The sequence below is a fragment of the Sprattus sprattus genome (assembly GCF_963457725.1).
Source record: "Sprattus sprattus genome assembly, chromosome: 17".
NCBI lineage: Eukaryota > Metazoa > Chordata > Actinopteri > Clupeiformes > Clupeidae > Sprattus > Sprattus sprattus.
Window position 1 is genome coordinate 17,800,352 of NC_137915.1, and position 22,636 is coordinate 17,822,987.

A 22,636-nucleotide genomic window follows, 5' to 3' on the forward strand; every position below is an offset into this window, starting at 1 on the left:
CGTAGGACAATTAAGTATGACATTAATTTGTCACATATTCATGAAGACGATGCCAATACCTAACACTCCAACTGTCAATGAGCTGGTCTGTTGACTTGAAGAGTAACTGTAGGCCTATCTAAACAATGAACGCATAAGGAAAATACATAGGCTAGAGGAGCATAACAGCTGTCCGCCCTAATCAATACCTAAATGTTAGCTTATTATGAATTGACAATTTGGTGACAAGCTATAACCGACCATTTGATATAGTCCTTGTAACATTTCGGCTTTTCTCCCGACACTATGTGTGTGTAACACTAGCTTAGTGGTCATCAAAGCTGAGCTGCAGGCTATAGTCGCAAAGTAGGCTCAACATTGTGCATTAGATATTTTAAAGCTATGGCAATTCAATTGTAAAGCTAACATTAAAAGCCTTAATCTGTACTAAAACAGTCAATTTTCAATATATTTCATTTGTTTAAAATCTTTCTTTGGGTAGGCTTCTTATAAAACATTTTTGATAACAGAGGGTTAAAACACCTTACACCGATTTTAGTTCAGGTATTCAACCAGATAAGCAATCAAAAGCACTGAGATAATCAGATAAACTAGCACTGTTCTCTAGGTTTAACATGACAGTTGTTGAATCATATTGTTAACCTTACCATTGTTCCTTATGGTCAACTTACTTTCGTATTGCCTTGAATGGCAGCAGTTGGCTTCCGTTTCAAGTGCAGATTGAGCTGTTACTTATTTGTGAACCACGGGCGCCACCTAAAGGCAGCTTGGGTTAACCTCCAATTTAACTTCACCGACCAGCCAAAGAAGCAGTTCAAATCTGTTAAATTTCTTGATCATTTCACATGTTGAAATGACTCAATAAACTTTGTAATTTACAACAATAAGCCAATGCAAGAGGTTTAGTGGCACAGTGATGTCTGCAGAGCCTGTCTGTTTCATAGCCTATATTTTTTTCATTCTGCTCTCCTGATTCTGTCAAGTAATACGAGTATGCTATCGATGGCTTTCCTCACACCTCTGGGCCAAAAAACGGTAAGCCAGTAAAAATGAATTTTGATATATTATTTCTGGAAGTAACCCATCAATGGCCGTGTCGGTGTCAAAATGGAAAGAGTGACGTGTAACTTGGTCCTGGGTTTGCGCGCGTGAGAGGGACACTGCTGCTTTTAGCGTGTGGATAACCTACAGTTCCACTGGTTGCCAATTCCACGACCAGCTAACAGGCCTTCACAGTTTGATGACGGTACCTAACCAAGCTAACCAACACATTCGTCTGCTGTGTGAAACTGCTGTTACTTCAGAGTGGAGTGACCGGAGACTGTGGTCTGGTCGGGGACAGCGTGATGCGGGTACAGGTGTAGGCCCTCGGCATAGGTTATTGGGGGGTATAAAGGATGTGCAGAGATAAACGTATGTATGTTGCTCTGCACATGCGTAGTATGACTCACGTGAAAATAATTTTAGTGTGATTAATAGCCTGTAGGCCTAAACATATTATTTTCACGTCAACTTCGTTCGTTCGTTCGTTTGTCAAAATAAGAGTATGAGCCTGTTTAACGCGTGGATATAAAATAATGATACTGGCCTATAGGAGTATAATATAATAATGTTTTCTTTTTCATGTGTTTGCTTGGCTTATGCCTCTGTTACATGGTAGCCCCATTGTTATCAATGAGTTACCTACTTGTTCAGTTGCCTAATGAATATTCCAGAACATCCCTGCACATTCACCTTGAAAACCTTGAGGTCACTGACACAGATGAACTACAGAACTGCCTCCGTCATCTCTTAAATCTTTTGTTTGGCTGCTGGTTGGTTAGTTAAGCCGCGGTGGGCAAAGGGCGGATGGGACAGGCATCTCTAGTGTTGATGTTATGCTGGACCAGGCTGGTGCACGTGCAGTCTTGGTCTTGGGCTGCAAAGATGTCGTGAACTGCTGCAGGAGCTCTCGTAGCCGGTCTCTCTGGCTCGACTCTAGCCCCTCACAGCTCAGTTGGCACAGGTCTTCGATGGTTTATTTGGTTATAGCTGCCAGCAGTGGCTTCGGCGTGGGGAGTTCTGAAATGGGCCGGAGTGACTTAAAAGCAGCTCTCCTCAGCCTGCGAAGACCTCACCTTGACTACGGCTTCTCTGCTGTGGGTGTGGCTCTCCAGCAAGGAATGGTGATAATTAAGCAGGCTCTGTCACAGTTGGCTATGGCTGTACGATGACCCTTTGGTCTGGCGACGGCTCCCCTCGGCTGGCGACTTGCTGGCTTTGCCGGAGTGGCTGGCAACGACGTGGTGATCTCTGGAAACTGGAGTCGTGGCGTAGCAGGACCCTGGGCTGTTGGTATCACGGTGGCAGCTCCCCTCAGCTTGCAATGTTTTTGAGGACAGCTGTGGCGGGAACAAGGCGCTGGTCTGTCTCCCGCTGATGGCAGCTCTTCTCAAGCAGGTTGTGTTGTGGCTCTCTGGGCTGTTGACGTGGATGTGGCAGCCCATGTGGTCGATGGGTTGTCTTCTCCAGTGGTGTGAAGTGCCCAGATTTAGCTATGCTCTTGTCACATCCTCTGTAGTGCCCGACCTAGCCAGCCAATCAAATTCAAAATTACACGAATCTTGGATGCTGGCAAGCCAAAACCAATGATGGACCGCCTGCCCAGCAATGTCACCTGCATCAACGCCTTTCATTTGGTCCAGCCCAGCCTAGTGTTCATGGCTCTTCGGTTCCGGGCAGCGTTCCGAGGAAGATGGTGGACCCAGGATCCACTAGAGCAGTGGTCACCAACCTTTTTAGGCCCAAGATCACCAACCTTTGCCTTGGTGAAGGCAAGATCTACATATTGATGCCTTGAGAGAAAAAGACTGTCCAGACTCCAGATTGTACTTACAACTTATCTTTTTTATTGGGCCTAGTTGCAATTGAATGAAATCAAACACTTTGGTCCAGCTTTCACATTGATGTGAGCAAGAAGAACACACTCCTTATCAGGGGTTCTCAATTATGTCAATTATCAATTTTCAGACAGCAATTTTTTTATCAGTTTAATGCTGAAACTATGTCCAAACTGCATTTCGTTGTCTCAGTGCTTGTACTCTGTGCAATAACAATAAAGTTGAATCTAATCTAAAAATCTAATTTGATTGAAATCTCTATCTGTCTGCAATACTTTCGGCCTCTATGCAACTTTGGCGCCCTCACACTTGCCAGGTAGACAGTAGAAGAAGGCACACAAAGTGATCGACTGTTTGGGCAAACCTGAATACAGGGCTGTAAACGGTGTGTTTTTCGCCTGGAAGTCTCTAGAAATCTGGCACCTTATTCAATTTCAGAATCAGAATCAGATTTTATTGGCCAAGTAAGTTTGAACAAACAAGGAATTTGACCTGGTGAACTGACTGTCATTGTGCGTACACATAATATACATTACAATACAATGCAAAAACAAACACAACACAATACAATACAAAAAAAACAAAAACACAACACAATACAATACAAAAACAAACAGTGCAATGGTCTATGAAAGTTTGAGAAAGTATATACAGGAGCTGGGAATGGACAATAGTGCAAAGAAGAAGTGGAGCGTGCAAGAAGTGCAGGGATAAAAAAATATATGCTACATGGATAAATATACTATGTTACTATGAGTTGTTCAATAGTGAGACGGCGAGGGGTAAGAAACTGTTTTTGTGTCTGGAGGTTTTTGTGAACAGAGATCTGTAGCGCCTACCAGAGGGGAGGCGTTTGAAAAAATTGTTTCCGGGGTGTGAGGGGTCTGCAGTGATTTTTCCTGCCCGTTTCCTGACTCTGGCGGTGTACAGGTCTTGGATGGTGGGCAGGTTGGCACCGATGATCTTTTCAGCAGACCTGACTGTCCGTTGGAGTCTGTTCTTGTCTAGTTTGGTGGCTGAATCAAACCAGACAGTAACTGAAGTGCACAGAACAGACTCTATAACTGCAGTGTAGAACATGATCAGCAGCTCTTGAGGCAGGTTGCACTTCCTAAGCTGGCGCAGGAAGTACATCCTCTGCTGGGCCTTCTTGATGATGGTGTTGATGTTGGGTTCCCACTTCAGGTTCCTGGAGATAGTGGATTCCAGAAACTTGAAGGATTCAACAGCCAACACAGTACTGTTGAGTATGGTGAGGGGGGGCAGTGCGGGGGGGGGTCCTCCTGAAGTCCACTGTCATCTCCACGGTTTTAAGCGTGTTCAGCTCTAGGTTGTTGCGACCGCACCACAGGGCCAGCTGTTCAACCTCCCGCCTATATGCAGACTCATCATCATCACAATCAATTTCAAGTTCAATTTAAGAATCCTCCTGAGAACACTTCACCTCTGGACTAGAGCTCGGCAGGGAGTGCCTTCCAAGTCACATTCATTGTACAGCCCACGAGCCTGGCCTAGCTGGTCAAGCTACAGCTGTTCAAGTAGGTGGGATAGTTTGGTGTTTCTGAGGGGCTTCTCTATCTAGCCCTGCGTTAGTTTGACGACGGCTGGGGCACTGGGCAGAGAGGCACTGGCGTGCAACATGCCGGGTTTCTTCACATCTGTAACACCCTCAGGATACCTTGCAGGATGTCCTCCAGACGCTCGGACTCGTCCAGGGCTGCTGCTAGAGAGCTGGGGGGGCTGAGGCGGATCTCTCAGCCTCTCTGGCTGCAAGCCCCAAGCAAAAGCCAGCAACATGAGCTCTTCTTGCTGGCAGTCATTGAAGGTGGGGTAGCCCCGGCGAGCGTACAGGCACAGGTTGTCCGCATTAACGCCCAAACTCTCCTTCTTGCTCCGTCGGCAAGCTTATTGTCATCAGCCAACACCTAATGGCCACAAAGACGGGGGAAAGTTCCTTTAATGGTGAGCCAACTCACCTGTTCTCCCAGAGTTAAGTCCACCAGCACTCCTTTCTGAGCCGAGCGCGTCTTGAACTCCAATTTCTTCTGCCACCCAGCAGCTTCACCTGAACGAGGTAGGTGTCAAGCAGCCCCTCTCCACTGTAGCGTGGCAGCTTCGTGATCATCGGCCGTGGAGCCTCCATCATCACTAAGCTGGTATGCTGCTGGCTGGAGAGTAGAGTAGGCGAGCAGAGTAGGCGCACTGGCATGTCCGGCCGCTGGTCCCGGTGCAGTTCAGCACTGGAGAAGGCAACTCACTCTATTTGCGTTGTGCCGGGTGTGGAATGCTGGTGCTGTCCACTGTTCCTTCCTGTCACTTCTGGGCTGGGGACACAGCCGGGTTTTGCCCAAATAGGGTTCTTGGAATAATGCTTCTTGGCTATGCCCCCAGCTGCAACTTGTCCAGCATGTTCATGTTGGATATTCCCACTTCTGACAGGATGACTGAGGCAGCAGCCACACCTCCCACTGATGGCTGTGATGACGGCTCCACGGTTGTGGGTGTTTTACTTGCAACGTGCTTATTCATGAGTTCAGCAAGCTGGGCTACACTGGCTAAAATGACTTGTTTATGCATGTGTCAAGCGCGTCTTCTCTCTGAAGAATAGAATTAAGACGGTGCTGCAAAGTGGTTTGGAGGAAGAGAAAGTAACCGGGTTCATGGGCATCGCAAGTGGCAAAGACACATTGATTTCAAGTCGGCAGCAGAGGACTTAACTGCGTTAAAAAAAGGATATAGAAATAAATAAAAGTAAAATGTTTCGTGGTAACCTATAGTATACATTTGATGCTATGTAGCCTAGGCTTAGCCCTTTATCTAAAGATGTTACAGGTTACAGATGTTTCGTCAAAGATGTTTCATAATGCTAACATTTTAGCAGCTAATGTTTAAATATGTAAATATTTTTCTCTCAATCATTACAGTTCGTTTTGATTAATCGTAACTGTTCAGTAAATAGTCGAACTGATTTGAGGTAGTTATCATTGTTTGGTCAACCTAGGTGTAGACTGTAGTTGAAACATGACCGGTAAGTTTAAAATTTGTCCAGTAAAATCAATTATTTCTGGATACAGGACAGACAAGAAAAAATCCTGATATATGATTGTGCCACCGTGTTTCTACAGTAGTCCAGAATAGACAAAACAAAACACTGGCACTACAGAGGCCCTTGGAAAAAGACAGTTATTCAGCTGGTTGCAATCTGCAGCCTCACCACTTTTTGCCACTAAATCCCACATACTGTAGCCTACCTTTAAGAGTTTATTAATGTTGTAATCTTTATTTGTTTCTTACTGGATTTAATAAAGTCTTTCAGAGCTTCCTGTGCTAACTTAACTTCTAGACTGACGGTTATCTGCTGTCAAGTAAGCAGCAACCAGCCAGCAGACCTCAAAAAGCTAGGGGCACACCTGAGGTAAACTTCGAGTAGAAAATCCCAAAATTGTCTCAGTGAATCAGAAGACTTTAGGGGTGTATGTATCTTACCACAGAGGGACAAGAGGTTATTATTTGATGAAATCTTGACACATTCCCATAGACATGAATGGAACAGCGCCTTCCTTTGAAATGCATAAAGGGGAATTTGTAATTGTAGCTTACCTTGGCTATTGCACTCTATATTATATATGGTTGTTAATGGGGTAAATCTGTTTTGTCTACTTTTGCATGTAGGCCTACCATAGCTAGGGTCTTGTTAGACATGTCAAAACAGTACGACCATTGACAATTGTTTGTTTTAATTAACCAAGAAACAGGTTGAAAACGGAATTATGTCCTCTTTAACTCCGCATGTACATACTTGGCCATCTTTTTACGAAGTAGACTCTGTTTCCCAGCAGCACTTTCGGCCAAGTTGTTCCTGTGTCAAAGAGATCAGTGCATCTGTGTGCAAGGGACTCGTGAGTTAAAGGGCATTTAGTAGGATACAGGTATTTGAAGTGAACGATTGAAAGCCTTGTGAGTTTACAGTGTTACAAGATTTGTAGCTTATCTAATTATTAATCGTGGTTATTGTGATTGCATGCGTATGATCTTAGCATTTAACAATATGTTGTGTAAAGATAATGTAGGGTAGGCTATCTTGCCTCAACTTCAAGGCAGGTTGGCAATCCTGAATTACGGACAATTAAGACATCATACAGAAACTAATTTCAAACGCAATATTGTTACAGTTCAATGCTTACCAATGGTGTTGTATGACTGCGTTGTTTGCACACGTTTTAACATGAGCTACAACGCTACTGCAAAATATCTGAGAGGTAATTCTTCGTGGGTGTAAGGCAACTTTAACCCAAGACACATATTTTATCAATTCACTGATTTGACATGCTGCATCAATCTGTTTAGGTGTTGAACATGCCGGTTGATTGGGCTGGATACGGATATGCAGCGTTGGTTGCATCCGGAGGAGTCATTGGATATGTGAAAGCAGGTGATCAAACGTTAATTTGTGCATAAATTAGTAGCGAATTACTTGTAGACAATGTGTAAACGGTTATTCATTCAAACTCATATCTCCTTATCTAATTCTCCAGGCAGCGTCCCCTCCCTGGCTGCTGGGTTCTTATTCGGAGGCCTCGCTGGCGTTGGGGCCTATCAGATTTCCGAAGACCCTAAGAATGTTTGGGTTTCTTTAGGTGGGCTTTTGTATTGCTATCCTTAGAAGCAAAGCCTGTGACCGATGTACTTATGTTCAAGTTTTGGTTGAAAGTTATAACGGTACCGTCTCATTTTTGGTACTATTCAATACAATACTTTAGGTACAATAGTGCTAAGGTAATATGCATCACTCTAATGTGTGTGAAATTATTGTCTCTGTTCCCATGTGCCCTTTCTAGCCACTTCTGGAACCTTGGCTGCTGTTATGGGAAAGAGATTTTACAGCTCCAGGAAGTTCATGCCACCCGGTCTCATATGTGTTGCAAGGTATGGTGTTTATTTTATATTTGCAATATGAGGACTGAGGTACATGACTCTGAGTCCAAATATCATTGCATGTGCTGATTTGAGTTTAAGTTTTCTTATAGCATGCTTTTTTCATTATTAAAAATGGACGGTATGCTTAGGCCCATGTCCTCAACATGCAATTGTTAAATGACTGGTAAGCTTTCCTTGTTGCTGTTTCCTCTAACCTTAAGACTATCTGAAGTGAAGCTCTGCAAGATCATAGACGTCTGTGACTTTGTCTTGCCTTCATTTTCACTAATCTATAACTCATTCCTCTGTATCTATGTAGTCTCCTGATGGCTGCCAAGATCGGATATGGGATGCTAGAAAAGCCCCAGGAGTCATGACACTCTGATACATAATGAATCATGGCTTTCTTGTATGTTATAATCCATGTTTATCATGACGTGAGCCAGACCAACACATTTTTTTGTATATAAATAAAAATGTAATAATTGTTTGTAAAATAGGATGTTTGTTGTGGGCGTCTGTGTCCCCCGAAATCAAATGGGATCAATGATTTAAATGCTACGAGTTGTTGAGTGGGTGCAATTCAAAGGAAACTTAAGTTCACTTTTTTTGTAGTATAAAATACTTACAAAACAGCAGTCTTTATTACATGCTTCCTTTGATCTGTGAGACTGACGCTAGTTTTACAGGAGTCTCATTCATGAGTAGTAGTAGTAGTACAAAAATTTGCAGAAAGACTTTGAAAGCTATCAAAAGTCATAAACGGACCCTATGGTTTAAGGTGGTCAGGACAAACAAAAAAACAAATAGAAAATACTTAAAGATGTGTCTGGCAAAACAGCAGACCGCTATCAACCAGCATAATCTTATGGGTTCTACACGGCATGTAGAGAAATATACAAAATAACCCCATCTCCTTTCTTTCATTTTAAAAGACTCTGACTGAACAACACAAACACTGCTTATAGATAACATAAATGAGATTTTAGACTAAGTTACAAAAAAAAAAAAAAAAAACAATATCAGTCCTTGACTGTTTCAATAACCAAAATCCTATGATTGTTTTAATACAGTTTCTATAATCTGAATAAATTTGAATATTATGCAACAGTTATAAAGGGCCCTTCCATCACTCAGTGAAGGCAGAGCCACATTTCCTTTTGTATCTTCAAGTGGATGCAGTAAACAGACTGCTATTTGTAGCACTTTGCAACAACTGAAGTTCTTGGAGGCTCTCAATGAAGGTTTTTCCAAAGTCCACTAAGGCCTACTGTACAGGAATATACAAATGCTTGGGATAAGGGTGGAGATCCTTGGAGACATGCTACCGGTGGGTTCCATACTTGGCCGCCCAGTCGACTCTGCCGTGGACAGGCTGAACGGGCGGCGCTCGCGTGAGCAGGTTCCCTGAGGTCTTCCCCAGAGCTGAGTAGCTGCTGCCTTTCAGCTGGGATCGCTCCATTCTCTTCTTCCACCCTTCATAATCTGGGAAGGAATACAAAGCAAGTGAGAATATACCACATGCATTATTTCAGACATCCAAATTCTTTAAAGTCCCTATAGATGTAGGCATAACACTGTAAAAACTGTATTTTGTATAGCTATATAACTCATTTTAAAATAGCCATCTTACCCATGTTAAAACTCAGACCTATGGAGTGACTAGACAAAGACCTAAGTGGTCTTTTTAAATACATGAGCATATTAAAATGAACTATTTGGGAGTGCAATTTCTTAATAATATCTGTAATGCAATTATTTTAATATGAGTCTTTATGGTATAAATCCTTTCATCTGCAGCTCATGTAAGCTAATGCAACCACTATACATGAGTACTTCATTTAAAATGATGCCAAGGACTATCATGGCTATTACTTCCTACGCCACATTCCTAAAGAGGACCTATTATGCTTTTCTGTTTTTTCCCCTTTCCTTAAGTATTATATAGCCTTCTGTGCAAGTAAACGATGTCAAGTTAGAAAGCCCATACATAGTGCATGCCAGAAGAAGTGACTCTCCCACAGAAACCACTTTTCTCAGCTGCCTGAAACACCTCGTTGGAATTCAATCCCTTTTTCCTTGTTCCTTCACGCAATTTAGTAAAACAATCCTTATAATACAAAATATAAACTTATGAACATTGAGCATGAGCATAATTTGACCCATCTGAGGAAGTGAGATTTTATTTCATCATATGCAGTGAGACTACATTAGCCATTTTCTTCTCGGCATCTGTGGCATTACCTTCATTGCTATCAGTAACAGAAGTGCTGGAGATTGGCTTGGGCTTGGAAGGTTTTGTTTTGACAGTTTTACTATCAGGAGCAGCAGAAAGATCAACTGAGAGGAAGAAGAAAAAGAAGCAGAAGAAGAAAAAAATGGAAGACCAAAAGAAGAAATGGAAGGAGATGAGGTAACAGTGACAAAAGAGAGAGAATGATGAAATGTCCAAGAGACACTGAATGTAACGGCAGAAATAAGAGAATGAATAAAAAGGTGTTTGAGATGCCACAGGGGTGCTTGATCTGTGAAATATGAACAGCTCGGACACTCACGTGCGTGCTGCCCTCCTATGGGAGCGAGCTGGATCCTCTGACCCACAGAGCCAACCTCCCTCTTCTGGAAGGACGGGATGTAACCCCCGGAGAGGTTGTATGTTGTGCTGATGAAGTTGCCTGCAAGTGATTAATTACACAAACCACTTTAAATGCCTCAAACCCAAATACCACTAAGTAGTTTCATTTACAGTGTATTTCCAATATGTAAAAAGTCAGTGTATGCCTATCAGTGAATCTGCAGAGCAGAGCTGTGCAAAGGGTTCTTTGAGCAGGAAATGGCATTGATAGAACCTTCCGCCATTTAAAGACCCAATTAAGGGTTAGCAGATAGCCTCTAGTTGTTGTGAAAGTTCTATTTAAGACCATTTTTCAAATATTATGTAATGTTTTGATTTATGTAAAGAAACAGCATTCCGCCAATGTAAGAGCCAATAGTTTTCTTCAGGTTTTCTTAAATAAAGATGAGTAATAAATAATATAATTATAATAATAAATAAGATGACCTTTGCTCTCATTTTTAAAGGGGAGCTGTAGTTCCTGACCAACCTACAGGGGGTAATCATGTATCTGTGTAGAGCTTCAGCTCCACCAGGGAGCTCATACAACGAGTAGCAGTAAAAGGCTCATGTGTAAAGGCATCCTTGCTTAGCCACCCATCAATTGGATTGATACGAAGCATAAAAGTCTGAGCACAACTGGAGATAACCATAACTAATGCTCCGGTTATGACCCATTCATCTAAACACTTTTGCCAAAGATGTACCTTTCGGTTGCTCAATTCTCTCAAGTGTTTTTTCTTTTGGTCTATCAGACGATTTAGAAGCACCCTCTTCTGCTTACAGGTGGCAGCACGAATGCACAGAGTAGAAAAGAAAGGCATGAATACAGGATGACACGAAACATAAAGCAGGCAATGCAAAAGAAAGGAACAAGCACTATGACGCATTTAGTGAAACTTCAAGCAGGAAAGACGTGATATGGGAACAAAGGGAGAAGAGGGTAGAACAGTGGATGACTCCCCATGCAGAGAATTGCTGGACATCAAAACCCTCCCTTGTTGGCAATTTGAGGGACACTTGAGCTTAAGCTACATGTGACAATACTCTGGTTGTCTAATGAATAAAGTAAAAGGCGAAGCAAGGGTTAATATCTTGTGTCAGTCACATGTGCAAATGAATAATGGAATGGGCGGTCACTGGCCTGGCCATGCCACTTAAGATCATTCAAACCACTACTTTCTGCTGGACTGGCATGTCAGATTAGACGTGATTTAGGAAACTGGCACACTAGCCGAGCGCCACGGATCGTATTCAATACCTGGGTAGTGAAGTATGTGCCAAGCCAGTATGCAGCATGGAAAAGTAACAGTCACTGACCTGCGTTGACTCGGGTAATGGATGATCCGGCTCCAATGGGAGCGAGTGGGTTGTTCAGTAGATTCATGGTGCTGTCCTGTGGGTCTTTGCTTGGGTCTTTGTCACTCACTGAAGATGTGTTCTTGCTAATCAAGCCTGTAAGAATACCATCCACCCCCCAAAAAACATCCATTGTTGAGGCAAAGCTAATGTCATGTCAAATCAAATGGAGTCCAAAATGTCTGAAAACTACCATAATGGACATCTGGTTATTTCACAGTACCTGGAAGATATCGTGACTGGCGCAGGTAATGCTGTCTGGCGGAGGATGAATTCTGAACACCCAAATCGGATTGGTTCACTTTAATGTTGCTCGGCAACTTTGTCACAGTGCTGAAGGTGTACAGCGCTTTATGTTCTTTGGACCTAGATGTTTTACGGTGAAACGACGGCAATTGAATTTGTGAGACAGCAAAAGTTCAGGTCTACTGTTAAGTATTTGTTTTGTGGTTGTGCAAAAGTAGTTATTACTTTGAAATAGAACCAAAAGCGAGAGAAAGCTGAGAGATTGTGAACTATTACAACTATCAATGCAACTCAAATGACTAAGCTCAAGTTTAAAATACAGCAATTTGAACAACAAAACCTACGGAGCGCTGGAGTCCTTGTTGGTCTTCTCCTCCTCAGGGCCAATGCTGGGCTTCTTGGAGCTGGACACGGAGTCCGAGCGGTCTGACTCATCCCAGCTGTCTGACGGTTTGGACATGTTCTGACCCCACCGCCTACGTCCACCCTTCACACCCGCCATGGTGTTCTCGTTCCCTGGAAGAGAAGACTTCTGTGCAGAAAAACAAAAAGAACAAACAAAGATGGAGGTGAGGACGGGAAACACACAGATTTTGGCATGTCAAAGTTATACGCCAATGACATACAAATTTTGTCTTGATGCAAAAAGATTCTTTCTGATGAAAGTCAAGTTGAATTTTAATTTGTGTAGTTAACGAACCTAAATGAGAGGTGTAGAGGGGTACTTCTGATGTGATATTAGCCTGGATACCAGACTGAACCACGCCCACAACATTTGAGGTCGGGAAGTTCGGTCTGGCACTGCTCCATTGGGGAGAAATGATCAGAGCTCAGAAAACTGATCTAACCAATGAAATTGTCAGGGCGGGCTTTATACGATGATGGACAGATGATCAACCAACGCTTTAGTTGAATTAACGGTAGATTCGAAATCGTACCAAGATGGCGGCGTCTCAGGGGCCTGTTAGTGGGAAATATTTTATGTGAATTAAGCTATCTACACGACTTTTTTATGTCTACATTGACTTGGTTAGTTGTGTATGTGCTACACGAATGTTGCAGAGTATTGTAGGTCTTAACTGAAGCTCTAGACCATTAATTTTAGGTTACTGCTAACGCTTAGACCAAAAATCCATTGAAACACATAAAAGCTAGCTAGCCTCGCTGCTTATAAGTATAACGTGAGCATGCATATCTCACAGATATTGACAGCGCATTCATTTTGAAAGAGGAACAGAGAAACGCGATCAAGGCATTTGTCGATCGAAAAGATGTTTTTGCCGTCCTTCCTACGGGATCCGGTAAAAGTTTAATGTATCAGATGGTCATACTAGGTTGCTCTGACTGGTACTATGTATCCAATTGAGCAAAGAGGGATTTTTTTCCCCTGGTTCGTTGAAAACACGCCCCATAATCACAGCTCAATGGAGCAGTATCAGACTCCTATTCTGACTAGAATTATGAGTATGACATCGTCAGGCTACTGTGATATAGGTTCAACTGACATGTAAGTTGCAATGAATGCAAATCATTTTCTACATTTTAGTTTTGTGTCCCCCTGAGTGTTTTGAGTTCTACTCCCCCACACTGGTGTGTGGCATCCAGAGTCAGTGGGTGTTCCTCTAGGCACTGCCCCAGACCCTCACCTTTGGGAGACCGTGTGGCCGCTCCTGTTTGAGGGGATCAGCATGGTGCTCTGTCTGAGGGACATTCTGAGGTAGAGGCTGAAGAGGCTGGTGGGCATTCCTCCCGGACAGCTTGGTTGAGGACTTTAGCACGGGTTCTGAGGCCGACTGGATCGCTGGTTTTGGATCTGTAGGCTGTGATGACTTTGCTTGGGCCTTTCTCAGATCTGAACTCAGCGGTCGGGGGCCCAGCAATTGCCCCACTTGAAAGTAGGGATATCGTAGCACCTGAAATATAAAATAATACGTAATATCAGCCAAGAGTACAGATGGACTAAAGCACTATATTTATGAAAGCTAGTCAATACTTGATTCTGAAAAATGTAGAGTGGGGGGCACTGTGCTTCCTGAACACTGTAAAATATCAATCCATCTTAAATTTCAAACTATAATGTCTACTAGACCAGCTTATCAGCAGGCAAACAACATATTGTTATCAATACATTTACAAATGAGAGCATCAACTGATTTAAAATAAGACCTCCTCTCACACTAAAGGTCCTTAACAAATGCAGTCATGGCTTGACCTACAGTAACACCATACTAAGCTTCGGGTTGGTGGCTAAGCACAATAGATAGAGGCATGCTGTAACAGAGATCTTAAAGGTCCGGCCCGGTGGCTTAATGACATTCCTCCTCTGCTCCACCCTCTAACCCTTCAATTACCAATAGCATCACCACGTACGGTTACGCAATCACTTCATGTAGTCCCAGTGGGGAGAGAGTCTTTGAGCATGATGGCCATGGTACCTGTACGGCCGTGGGTCTCTTCTTAGGGTCCCACTGGAGCAGGTCTTTCATTAGGGCTATGGCCTCGTTGCTGGCGTTGGGAATGAGGGTTTTTAAAGGTGTTGGGACACACTGTGGGAAGCGGAAGTTCATCGCAGAAGCAAGCTGGTATCCCTCTGGCCAATCAGACTGTAGAAAACAGACAAAATGGATACGATTTACTATTACGGTATATGCTGGATATCAGCCATTCAAAGCAGAGGAAAAAAAACTGTTGAAATACTAGTGTAGGATAAACTGTAATGGAACAAAGCAGCTAAGTTTGGATATTTATCATTTCCATTCAATATGCTAAAACACAACTTGTAAAATACGTTATGCATGATGAATTCATTTGTCATCATAGTATAGATTTCTGAGTGAGACAAGCATAAAGCACCACATATTCACACAGTCATTCACTATTGAAGATATCGGTCAGGTGATAGCTGCGCTGACAGGTGACCCTGGGAAATTTCCAGCAACTTGAGTGCAGTCACACCTCCATGGATAGTTGGGCGCAGGTTCAGCGGGCACTGATCTGGTGAGGATAAAGCTTATCTTACCTTCTTCACAGTGCCAAGGACCTGGCAGATCTTGAAGATCTCATCCACCTCGCTGTTGCCAGGGAACAGGGGCCTGAGGGTGTAGAGCTCGGCCATGATGCAGCCGACGGCCCATAGGTCTATGGGGGAGCTGTACACGGAGGACCTGAGGAGGACCTCAGGAGCACGGTACCTGGAGGGAAGGGGGGGACCCGCACATATTACAAAGACGATCGCGATAGTTGTGTTATTTGTGTTAACTTGAATTATAACATGATACAGTGTGAAAATAATAATAGTCTTACTTTGAGATAACTGACTACAAATAATTATAAATGAATACAAAATATACAAAAAACACCTCATCACATTTATATTGCATAAATAATCTGTGCAGAATCTTGGGGGCTAGGTTCCTCTGGGGAAACCCACACATTCGTAAGCAGATGTTACATTTTACAGAACTGTATAGGACACAATTTAGAACACCGTTCTAAAGCAACACCAGTCTCACATCCTTTCTGGTGACAGATGACTACATCAACCACCCATAAAAGCAGAACAAGTCTATACGAACACACATTTTTCTCCATTAAACCCTTGTAAAAAAACATATTTGTGAAACGGAGCAGTCTAAAAACATTATAAAACATCAAGTACAGAGTACCCAAAACCGGCTTCATGCCAGAGCACTCTTTTTATGATTTCAAATGCATCACAATGGAAAGTTATTGTGTTGGCAATCATATGGAATTATTGAAAAGCCAGATGTAACGAGCAGTACGTGTTTCTACCATTCCTAAATGGCACAGTGCATTTAAAGGACAGAGAAAAGCTCTATGGGGAATTAGGTGCAACGCTTAATTGACAGTTTGCCAGATAATTGCATAAGGCCCATTAGAACTCGGTAATTTAGTGGAGTTTGTCTGGAGAACTGTCTGCTTGCCCCTTTGTTTTCTTCCCTATTCTTCTCTTCTACATTAACACGGGTAATCCAACACAAACCATAGAACTGCATAGTGCGGCTTGTTGAAGATAATAACATACTAGTTGCCTATAAAAACATGCTTCAAAAGTGGCAAATTGTTGTCTACTGTTTCTTTCAAGGGATATGACCAGAGTAGTCTTTGAACAAAGGTACGTTACCATCTTGTGGACACATAGTCTGTGTATGGGGGGCGGGATCGAATCTCCCTTGCCAGTCCAAAGTCTGCTATTTTCACCAGCTCTGGGCCCATGCAAAGCAGGTTTTCAGGCTTCATATCCCGATGGAAAAACCCTGGGGGTGCCATAATAAAAACGTTGTGAAGACTTTGAATGCAGCACACAGCAGTCTGAGCAATTCAGGGAACTGGTGATGTTACACATTTACAGCATGTTTTCATGGTATCATGTGAACGTATGAAACTATAGAAAATCACAAATCAGTGGGTGAAAAGAATGACAGGATAAGCAGAGCGAGTGGCTTACCATGTTTGTGCACAAAAGCTAAGCCAGAGGTCACCTGAAACATGATGTTCCTGAGTTCATTTTCAGTGAACATCTTATTTTCTCTGAGATGCCGACAGACAGGTCACCCAAAAGAGGGGGGGAAAAAGAGAGAGAGGAAGAGAACGAGAGAGAAAAAAAGAAGAAAGTGAGGAAGAAGAGTACCCGAATTCACATGCAACCCACAGGACATGTGAAGTTATGGTCAAGTGTGCCACTGAGATTAAATCGTCATTTCTGAACCAGCCTCTCTGGGTCATATATTCCATGATGAACATCCAGCACATCTGAGCACTGATGCTTGGTGAATTTGAACTTTTATTTAGAGGTCTGGGGCCGTATTCACAAAGCTTTTTATCTTACCACTAAGAGTGCTCCTAACTCACGCTAAAACATTTTACGTAGGAGTAATTTCTTAAAAGTGATTCACAACGCCTCTGAGACCTACTCATACTAAGGATAATACAAACTCCTAAGCTTAAGATAAAAGCACCGTTGCTATGGATGACGTCGATTCTCATGCACAAGTTTAGAAGGGGTGAGGACGGTGATTGGTTGTTGACAGGCTCTCTCATTAAAAACTCATTTGTGACGTCCCTCTAACAATCCCACTATATCAACTGAAAATAAGAGAATAAACTAGGCTTCAAATTAAGTCATATTAAATAGTTATGGACAGTGCAGTTAGCAGAATGCACACGCATGATGAGTTTGTGCATCCAACGGGAATGACACTTTGCACGTTAAGAGAAATAGAGCGATCAATATAAAATATGGCAATTGCATGTAATCAAGGCAGTAATAATTAAAGCACCCAGCAAACTGTTAGGCTATTATATTTCCAGCCCTTGACCACTTCAAATATCAGCACACACGGCCCTTCAAGCCCTCCAATCTTAATTGATCAAAGCGAAACGAACGTGAAACGTAGCCTAAGCGAAAGCCTACTGGTCCCAGGACCAATAGCCACTGTCACCCCAGCGGCATCCAGCTGGTTAGTTCTCAAAAACCTGCTGCAGACCGCTCTCCGTTGAAATGCACGAGTCATCGGTACATCCAGGCCACGGTGGACGAAAACGTCCTCATCTTTTGATGGGGCAATTATTGTAATGTGTGTCCCATTACTGGACATTCCTGCGATCGCCATGGAATTTACTTTGATCTTGTGTAATAGGCGATTGTCCAAAGGCAACTGGATAAACTGTTGGATGAGGTGGGGTCTACAGTGCGTTGATAGTTTGATGAATTAAACGGCTGACTGATGATTCCCAGTGTCGTCATTTGCGTTTTCCGCGAAGCCAAATAGGCTATCTTTATGTTTCCAAACATTTCACTTCGGAACACATCGTTGTTTAAAGGCGTCATTGCATCCCGCGCTAGTTCTACGACAATATTAATACCTTCACGGTTTAAGCAATGTCTTTTATCAAATCCAAGTCGGCTGCAGCCATCTTACGATTTTTTGTGAATAAGTCTTAGTGACTTAGGAGTCCTCATGAGGAGTTTTAAGCTGTCTTAGACTTAGGTGCTACTTTTAGGGATAAAATACTTTGTGAATTGCTCTTAGTAAAAAAAAATAGGAGTCCTAAATGTAAGACTGACACGCCCATTATTTTTAGGAGTTTCTCCTAAATTCGCCACTTATGAGCTACTTTTAGCCCTAAGATTCTTTGTGAATACGGCCCCTGGTCTATATTTAGGGCACACTTGATTCATCCACATTTCCTTTAGTTTCCAACCTAACAGCTGAGCATGGAGAGAAGAGGCGAATAAGTTAAGTAAGTTAATATAGAATAAAACCAGGCCTAAAAGTATTCAGTCATGTTAACTAGCCATTTATTGCAATATGCACTGCCTGTTTTGAATGTGTCAATATATTAATGGAGGATATAATTCCATGCTCAGTTGTACTGGTTTGTCAGAAGTGCATTTCACAATCCTAAGAGGTAGACCTACCATGCTTATGAATAAATGATAACCCCTGCAATATCTGAAAGCACATGTTTCTGATGACAGACTCTGGAAACAACTTGTTTCTGTAAATGGAGAATCGGCACAGCTTAGAAATAGAAAGAATGTCAAAAAGGCTCCCTCTCTAACACTCTGAACAACAGAATCTCAGGGGTCATATTAAAAAATAATAATAATAATAAAAAAAATAACCTGAAATGGCGTGCATGGTCTGAAGTGAGACAGTATTAAATGCAATATAGACTACCATCTACACCAGTGGGTGTCAGCAATTCAACAAAACATTGGTTTGCCAACCTCCAAAAACAATAACCACCAAACTGCACATGAAAGGCCACTGTCTTCTCATAAGACAGTAAGACAATATGTGAGACATTTACATATGTTGTACTTCATTTACGATCACTCTGAGAGTAAGGCATAAGAAGATAAGAAGGTTCCTCTCAGTTGTACTGAGTAGAATTCAGATAAATCTAAGAATTAAATTGCTAAAAATGGAAATAAATCTAGCATTATTTCTGTTTGTCAAAGCAAGTGAACAACTGTTTTATGCAAAATGGTCACATTCCTCTTTTAAATATTATTTCGTGGACATATTCTACAAATATAACTATGTATACGAATGACAAGGTGCATAAGACTGTACAAATGCACGTGCCAATCTATGTACTGAAATGAAGGCAGTGCTTTAGGTTCTATATAGAACTACCTGACCTAACCTAAAACCACACCAACCATAAGTAGAAAGATATGTTTGTTTTACAATACTTTTCATACCTGTCTTTCATAAGCTGATAGAGATTCTCCTTCATGTACTCAAAGACGAAGTACAAGTGGTCATTCTCCCGAATGACCTCCTTTAATTTCACAACGTTGGCATGATTCAGTTTCTTTAGTGACTGTAAGAACATGTACAACGTTATGTGACTACAATAAACCATGAGCATGCAACTTGCAACCAAGCCTTTGTGAAAATGTTTACACATTAGTAATTCAAATATTAGTGTTAATATTAATATACCTAGTTCTGATAGTATTAATATATCTAGTCCTGCTAATAGTTATACATCTAGTTCTGCTAGTAGTAATTTATTTTGTACTATTACATGTGTAACCAAATGTATAACCAATTTAACATATAAATGGTCTGACTAGGATAGTCTGCAAGACTTGTACATAGTGCTATATAACTAACTCATATATTGTTCAAGTTCTAACATGAATAAAGTCGGTGGTTCCCACCTTGACTTCTCTCAAATTCATGCACTCCTCCCAGGAATAGAACTTCCTCTTCATTCTGTAATGGAACACAAAGTACAGGTGGTCAAACAATGAGTGAGCCATGTCTCCATGGTTTCAGCACCACAGCAACCAATACATGTCAGGGCTGAGAGTTAGCTAGACGCATAAAACTGTCCATCCATCTTGAATTTACCACCACCAAATACTTGCAATATCTCATTCCTTGGACACAGTGCAGATAGCCCTAATAGTCAGTACAACCTATTCCTAATGTCATTATCTGTAAAACTTTACATGCCAAACACTGGCCATTGACTATACATTCCAAAGGTGTCAGCTTTTACACTGTTTGTCAAACAGTATCAAAACACTCTTGACTTTGCACACACAAATATTAACAGCTATGAGGTGAGTAATACAACCCTTTATGACTACTATTGTGCTAATTCCAGTCAAGGCAGATATTTTATAGCACCTCTACAACACTATGTACAGTATAATGCCATCTGGCAAACTGGCGTTCTGGTGCAACCTGATCTTGTCATGCACCTGACACTGGTACTGTGTGTGGAATTATGTAATGGATAGTGGCACAGACACACGTGGCTATATTGTACATCAGTTAGCGCCGCACCGCAGGAACTCAACACGGTGCACTTTCACTCCTTTCACCGTCACCGGGGCTATCGTTTTGCATGGTAACGGGTCGCTTGTAGCACTCCGTAGGTGCCTCCACGGGGCATCCATTATTCAGCCGCGCAGTTCCGCTGAAAGAGCAGGACGTGTAAGCTGGCTTGCCGGAGGAATCAGACGAGACGCAAAAAGAAAGGCCACAAGCCCTCTGACCTCGCTAATTTGTTCTAATACTCTCAGACTTTCAGAGGCAGACGCTTAACTGGGTCTCCAAGTCCATATTAGGGTTATTCATAAGCCTAAACCAGAAAAAATGGCTCAAATGGCTCAAGGACCACATTGCCTGTTTAGTCCAGGACATATTCATTGTTCAATAATTCACCATCCACACTGACAAGCATTGAGATGGCTGTCACATACTTTTATAATGCACCTGTTTTTTTCTGTTGAAAAAAAAAAAAAAAAAACACTAGTGAACTAATACCTCTTAATGGCCACCAGCTCTCCTGACTCGTTGCTTTTCCCCATGAGCACACTGCCGTAGGTGCCATCTCCTAGTTGCTTCAGTGTGGTGTACCGGTTCATCCTTCAGGCGTCATATGAGAGGGAGACCAGCCCTCTCTCCTCCAACTGAGTTTGGGTCTCTGGTGTTTCTTAGGCTTCAGCTGTGGGTCGTTTCAATTCACCTGACGACCGGCTCATTTCTTTTCTTCACAAGTCAGCTATGTCTGCAGTCTCCAACTTGGTACCTGTTGATACACAACACAAGTTATTAGGCCTACATTATTGGTGTTTCAAAAACAACACGTGTCTTTGTGTCACAGATGCATCTCCACACCGCTGATGACTCGATGCCCGTGGGAGTTGTTTAAGACTGCTACGTCAGGGTGGGCGACTTGCCTCAGAGGAGACGGATTAGCAGACCCAGGTGAGGCACAGCTCAGGGAAATGAGTCAGCCCCAGGCGATCAGATTCACTGGACAGGGATGAAAACAGAAGCTTAAGCTCTTACATCACTGCCTACACGTACCACGCTGCTGCACTACAAGCTGCTCTCAATCTCTCTGATGGCCAATTTGAATTACTGCCTATTTGTTAAATCAGACAGGTTCGGTCTTGTTTATTTGGGGACAAGGAAAGGCCTGCTATACACCATTCACACACTTGGCTGGGCATGTCTACCTTAACACAAACCTGTTCTTACTGAAACAAACACTACTTTCTACAAATGTTCACATGCAGGCCATAGAGGTACAGAGACAATAAAGATTATCAATGCATTTATTCATTTCATCAAGTTTAACGCAGTATTTCAAGATACCAGGTAAATGTTTTTGAGTCCAAAATTACATTTTCAAAGATAGCCAAACATAACTGAAGCCATTTCCCTCAGCTTGTTTGTGTCCACTAGCCTTAAGCTTGGCCACTTTTTAATCTGTTGGAGAGGGTGTTAAGAAGACTTAGAGAGAGGCATCCAGGCCAAATAGCATTAGCAAACGTCTCAAGGTCGCTAAACAAGCTGAAAACACTCACATGGTTCGGGCTAGACATCGTCTGGGTTTGGTGTAATCAGATGTCACAGGCCAATTTTTACTGATGTGTCAAGCTATTTAGCTAGTGAATCTGGAGCTCTAAATTGTAGCATTAGGTATATTACACACACTGCGCTCCTCGCTTCGTTAAATTTGACTGAATTGTGAAAAGGTAGACTGACAGATTTCACTGTCACTGCCAGATGAACCATGTTCAGGTAACAATCATTGTACCAAATGAAGACTGTATGTCAGGTAATCATATACCTATAACCTCACGTTTAAAATGGTCTCATAAATGCGAACATTCAATACTGGAAAACCGAGTTCACTTTGCCCTTGGTTTGTGGTGAGTTAACCATCAATAGTTTCTCCAACATCAAGCATTATATTATATAGCAGTAGCTAGCATAGATAACAGCAAACCATTTACCTACCTGCATCCAACCCAGACATAACATTATGCATTTTGAGATGGCATACGGTATGCAGTCGTATATATTCCTAAACTTAAATAGAAAATAAAAACGAGATACCTGACGTTGAAAAGAGACATCTGTTTTTGGGAGCTGTTTGTGTAGACACGCTAACGTTAGCTAGCAAACGCTCCACATAAGCCTGTCCAGTGCTCGTGGTGGGAGTAAATACACTTCCAACCTCATTTGTAATTTACAACTTACCATGTCATTTGCTGACCCCAACTAGATCTTCGTTTGGGAATTTAAATAGCAACGTTTTGGGTGAAGTGAACACAAAA

The 22,636-nt window shown here is 42.3% G+C and overlaps 2 protein-coding genes across 3 annotated transcripts; one reads left to right on the plus strand and one right to left on the minus strand.

Annotated features, from left to right (window-relative positions):
- Positions 1 to 6,739: 6,739 nt before the first annotated feature.
- tmem14ca (transmembrane protein 14Ca) lies at positions 6,740 to 8,295 on the plus strand. 2 transcript variants are annotated; one of them, XM_080855637.1, is made up of 5 exons: positions 6,740 to 6,808; positions 7,227 to 7,311; positions 7,415 to 7,516; positions 7,718 to 7,805; positions 8,116 to 8,295. In XM_080855637.1, the coding sequence occupies exons 2-5, from the start codon at positions 7,236 to 7,238 to the stop codon at positions 8,171 to 8,173; spliced, it is 324 nt and encodes a 107-aa protein (XP_080711763.1). In that variant the 5' UTR covers positions 6,740 to 6,808; positions 7,227 to 7,235; the 3' UTR covers positions 8,174 to 8,295. The 2 variants fall into 2 exon arrangements, with proteins under 2 accessions (XP_080711763.1, XP_080711762.1); XM_080855636.1 differs by having other exon boundaries at positions 6,746 to 6,836.
- Positions 8,296 to 9,120: 825 nt separating this feature from the next.
- Positions 9,121 to 20,932, minus strand: mak (male germ cell-associated kinase; the record flags this gene model as incomplete). Its single annotated transcript, XM_080854727.1, has 15 exons — positions 9,121 to 9,281; positions 10,041 to 10,136; positions 10,352 to 10,471; positions 11,118 to 11,186; positions 11,731 to 11,865; positions 11,993 to 12,135; positions 12,360 to 12,547; positions 13,662 to 13,928; positions 14,451 to 14,618; positions 15,035 to 15,206; positions 16,160 to 16,292; positions 16,484 to 16,566; positions 19,250 to 19,371; positions 19,715 to 19,769; positions 20,832 to 20,932. 15 exons carry the CDS (start codon positions 20,930 to 20,932, stop codon positions 9,121 to 9,123), a joined length of 2,013 nt encoding a protein of 670 aa, XP_080710853.1.
- Positions 20,933 to 22,636: the final 1,704 nt, after the last annotated feature.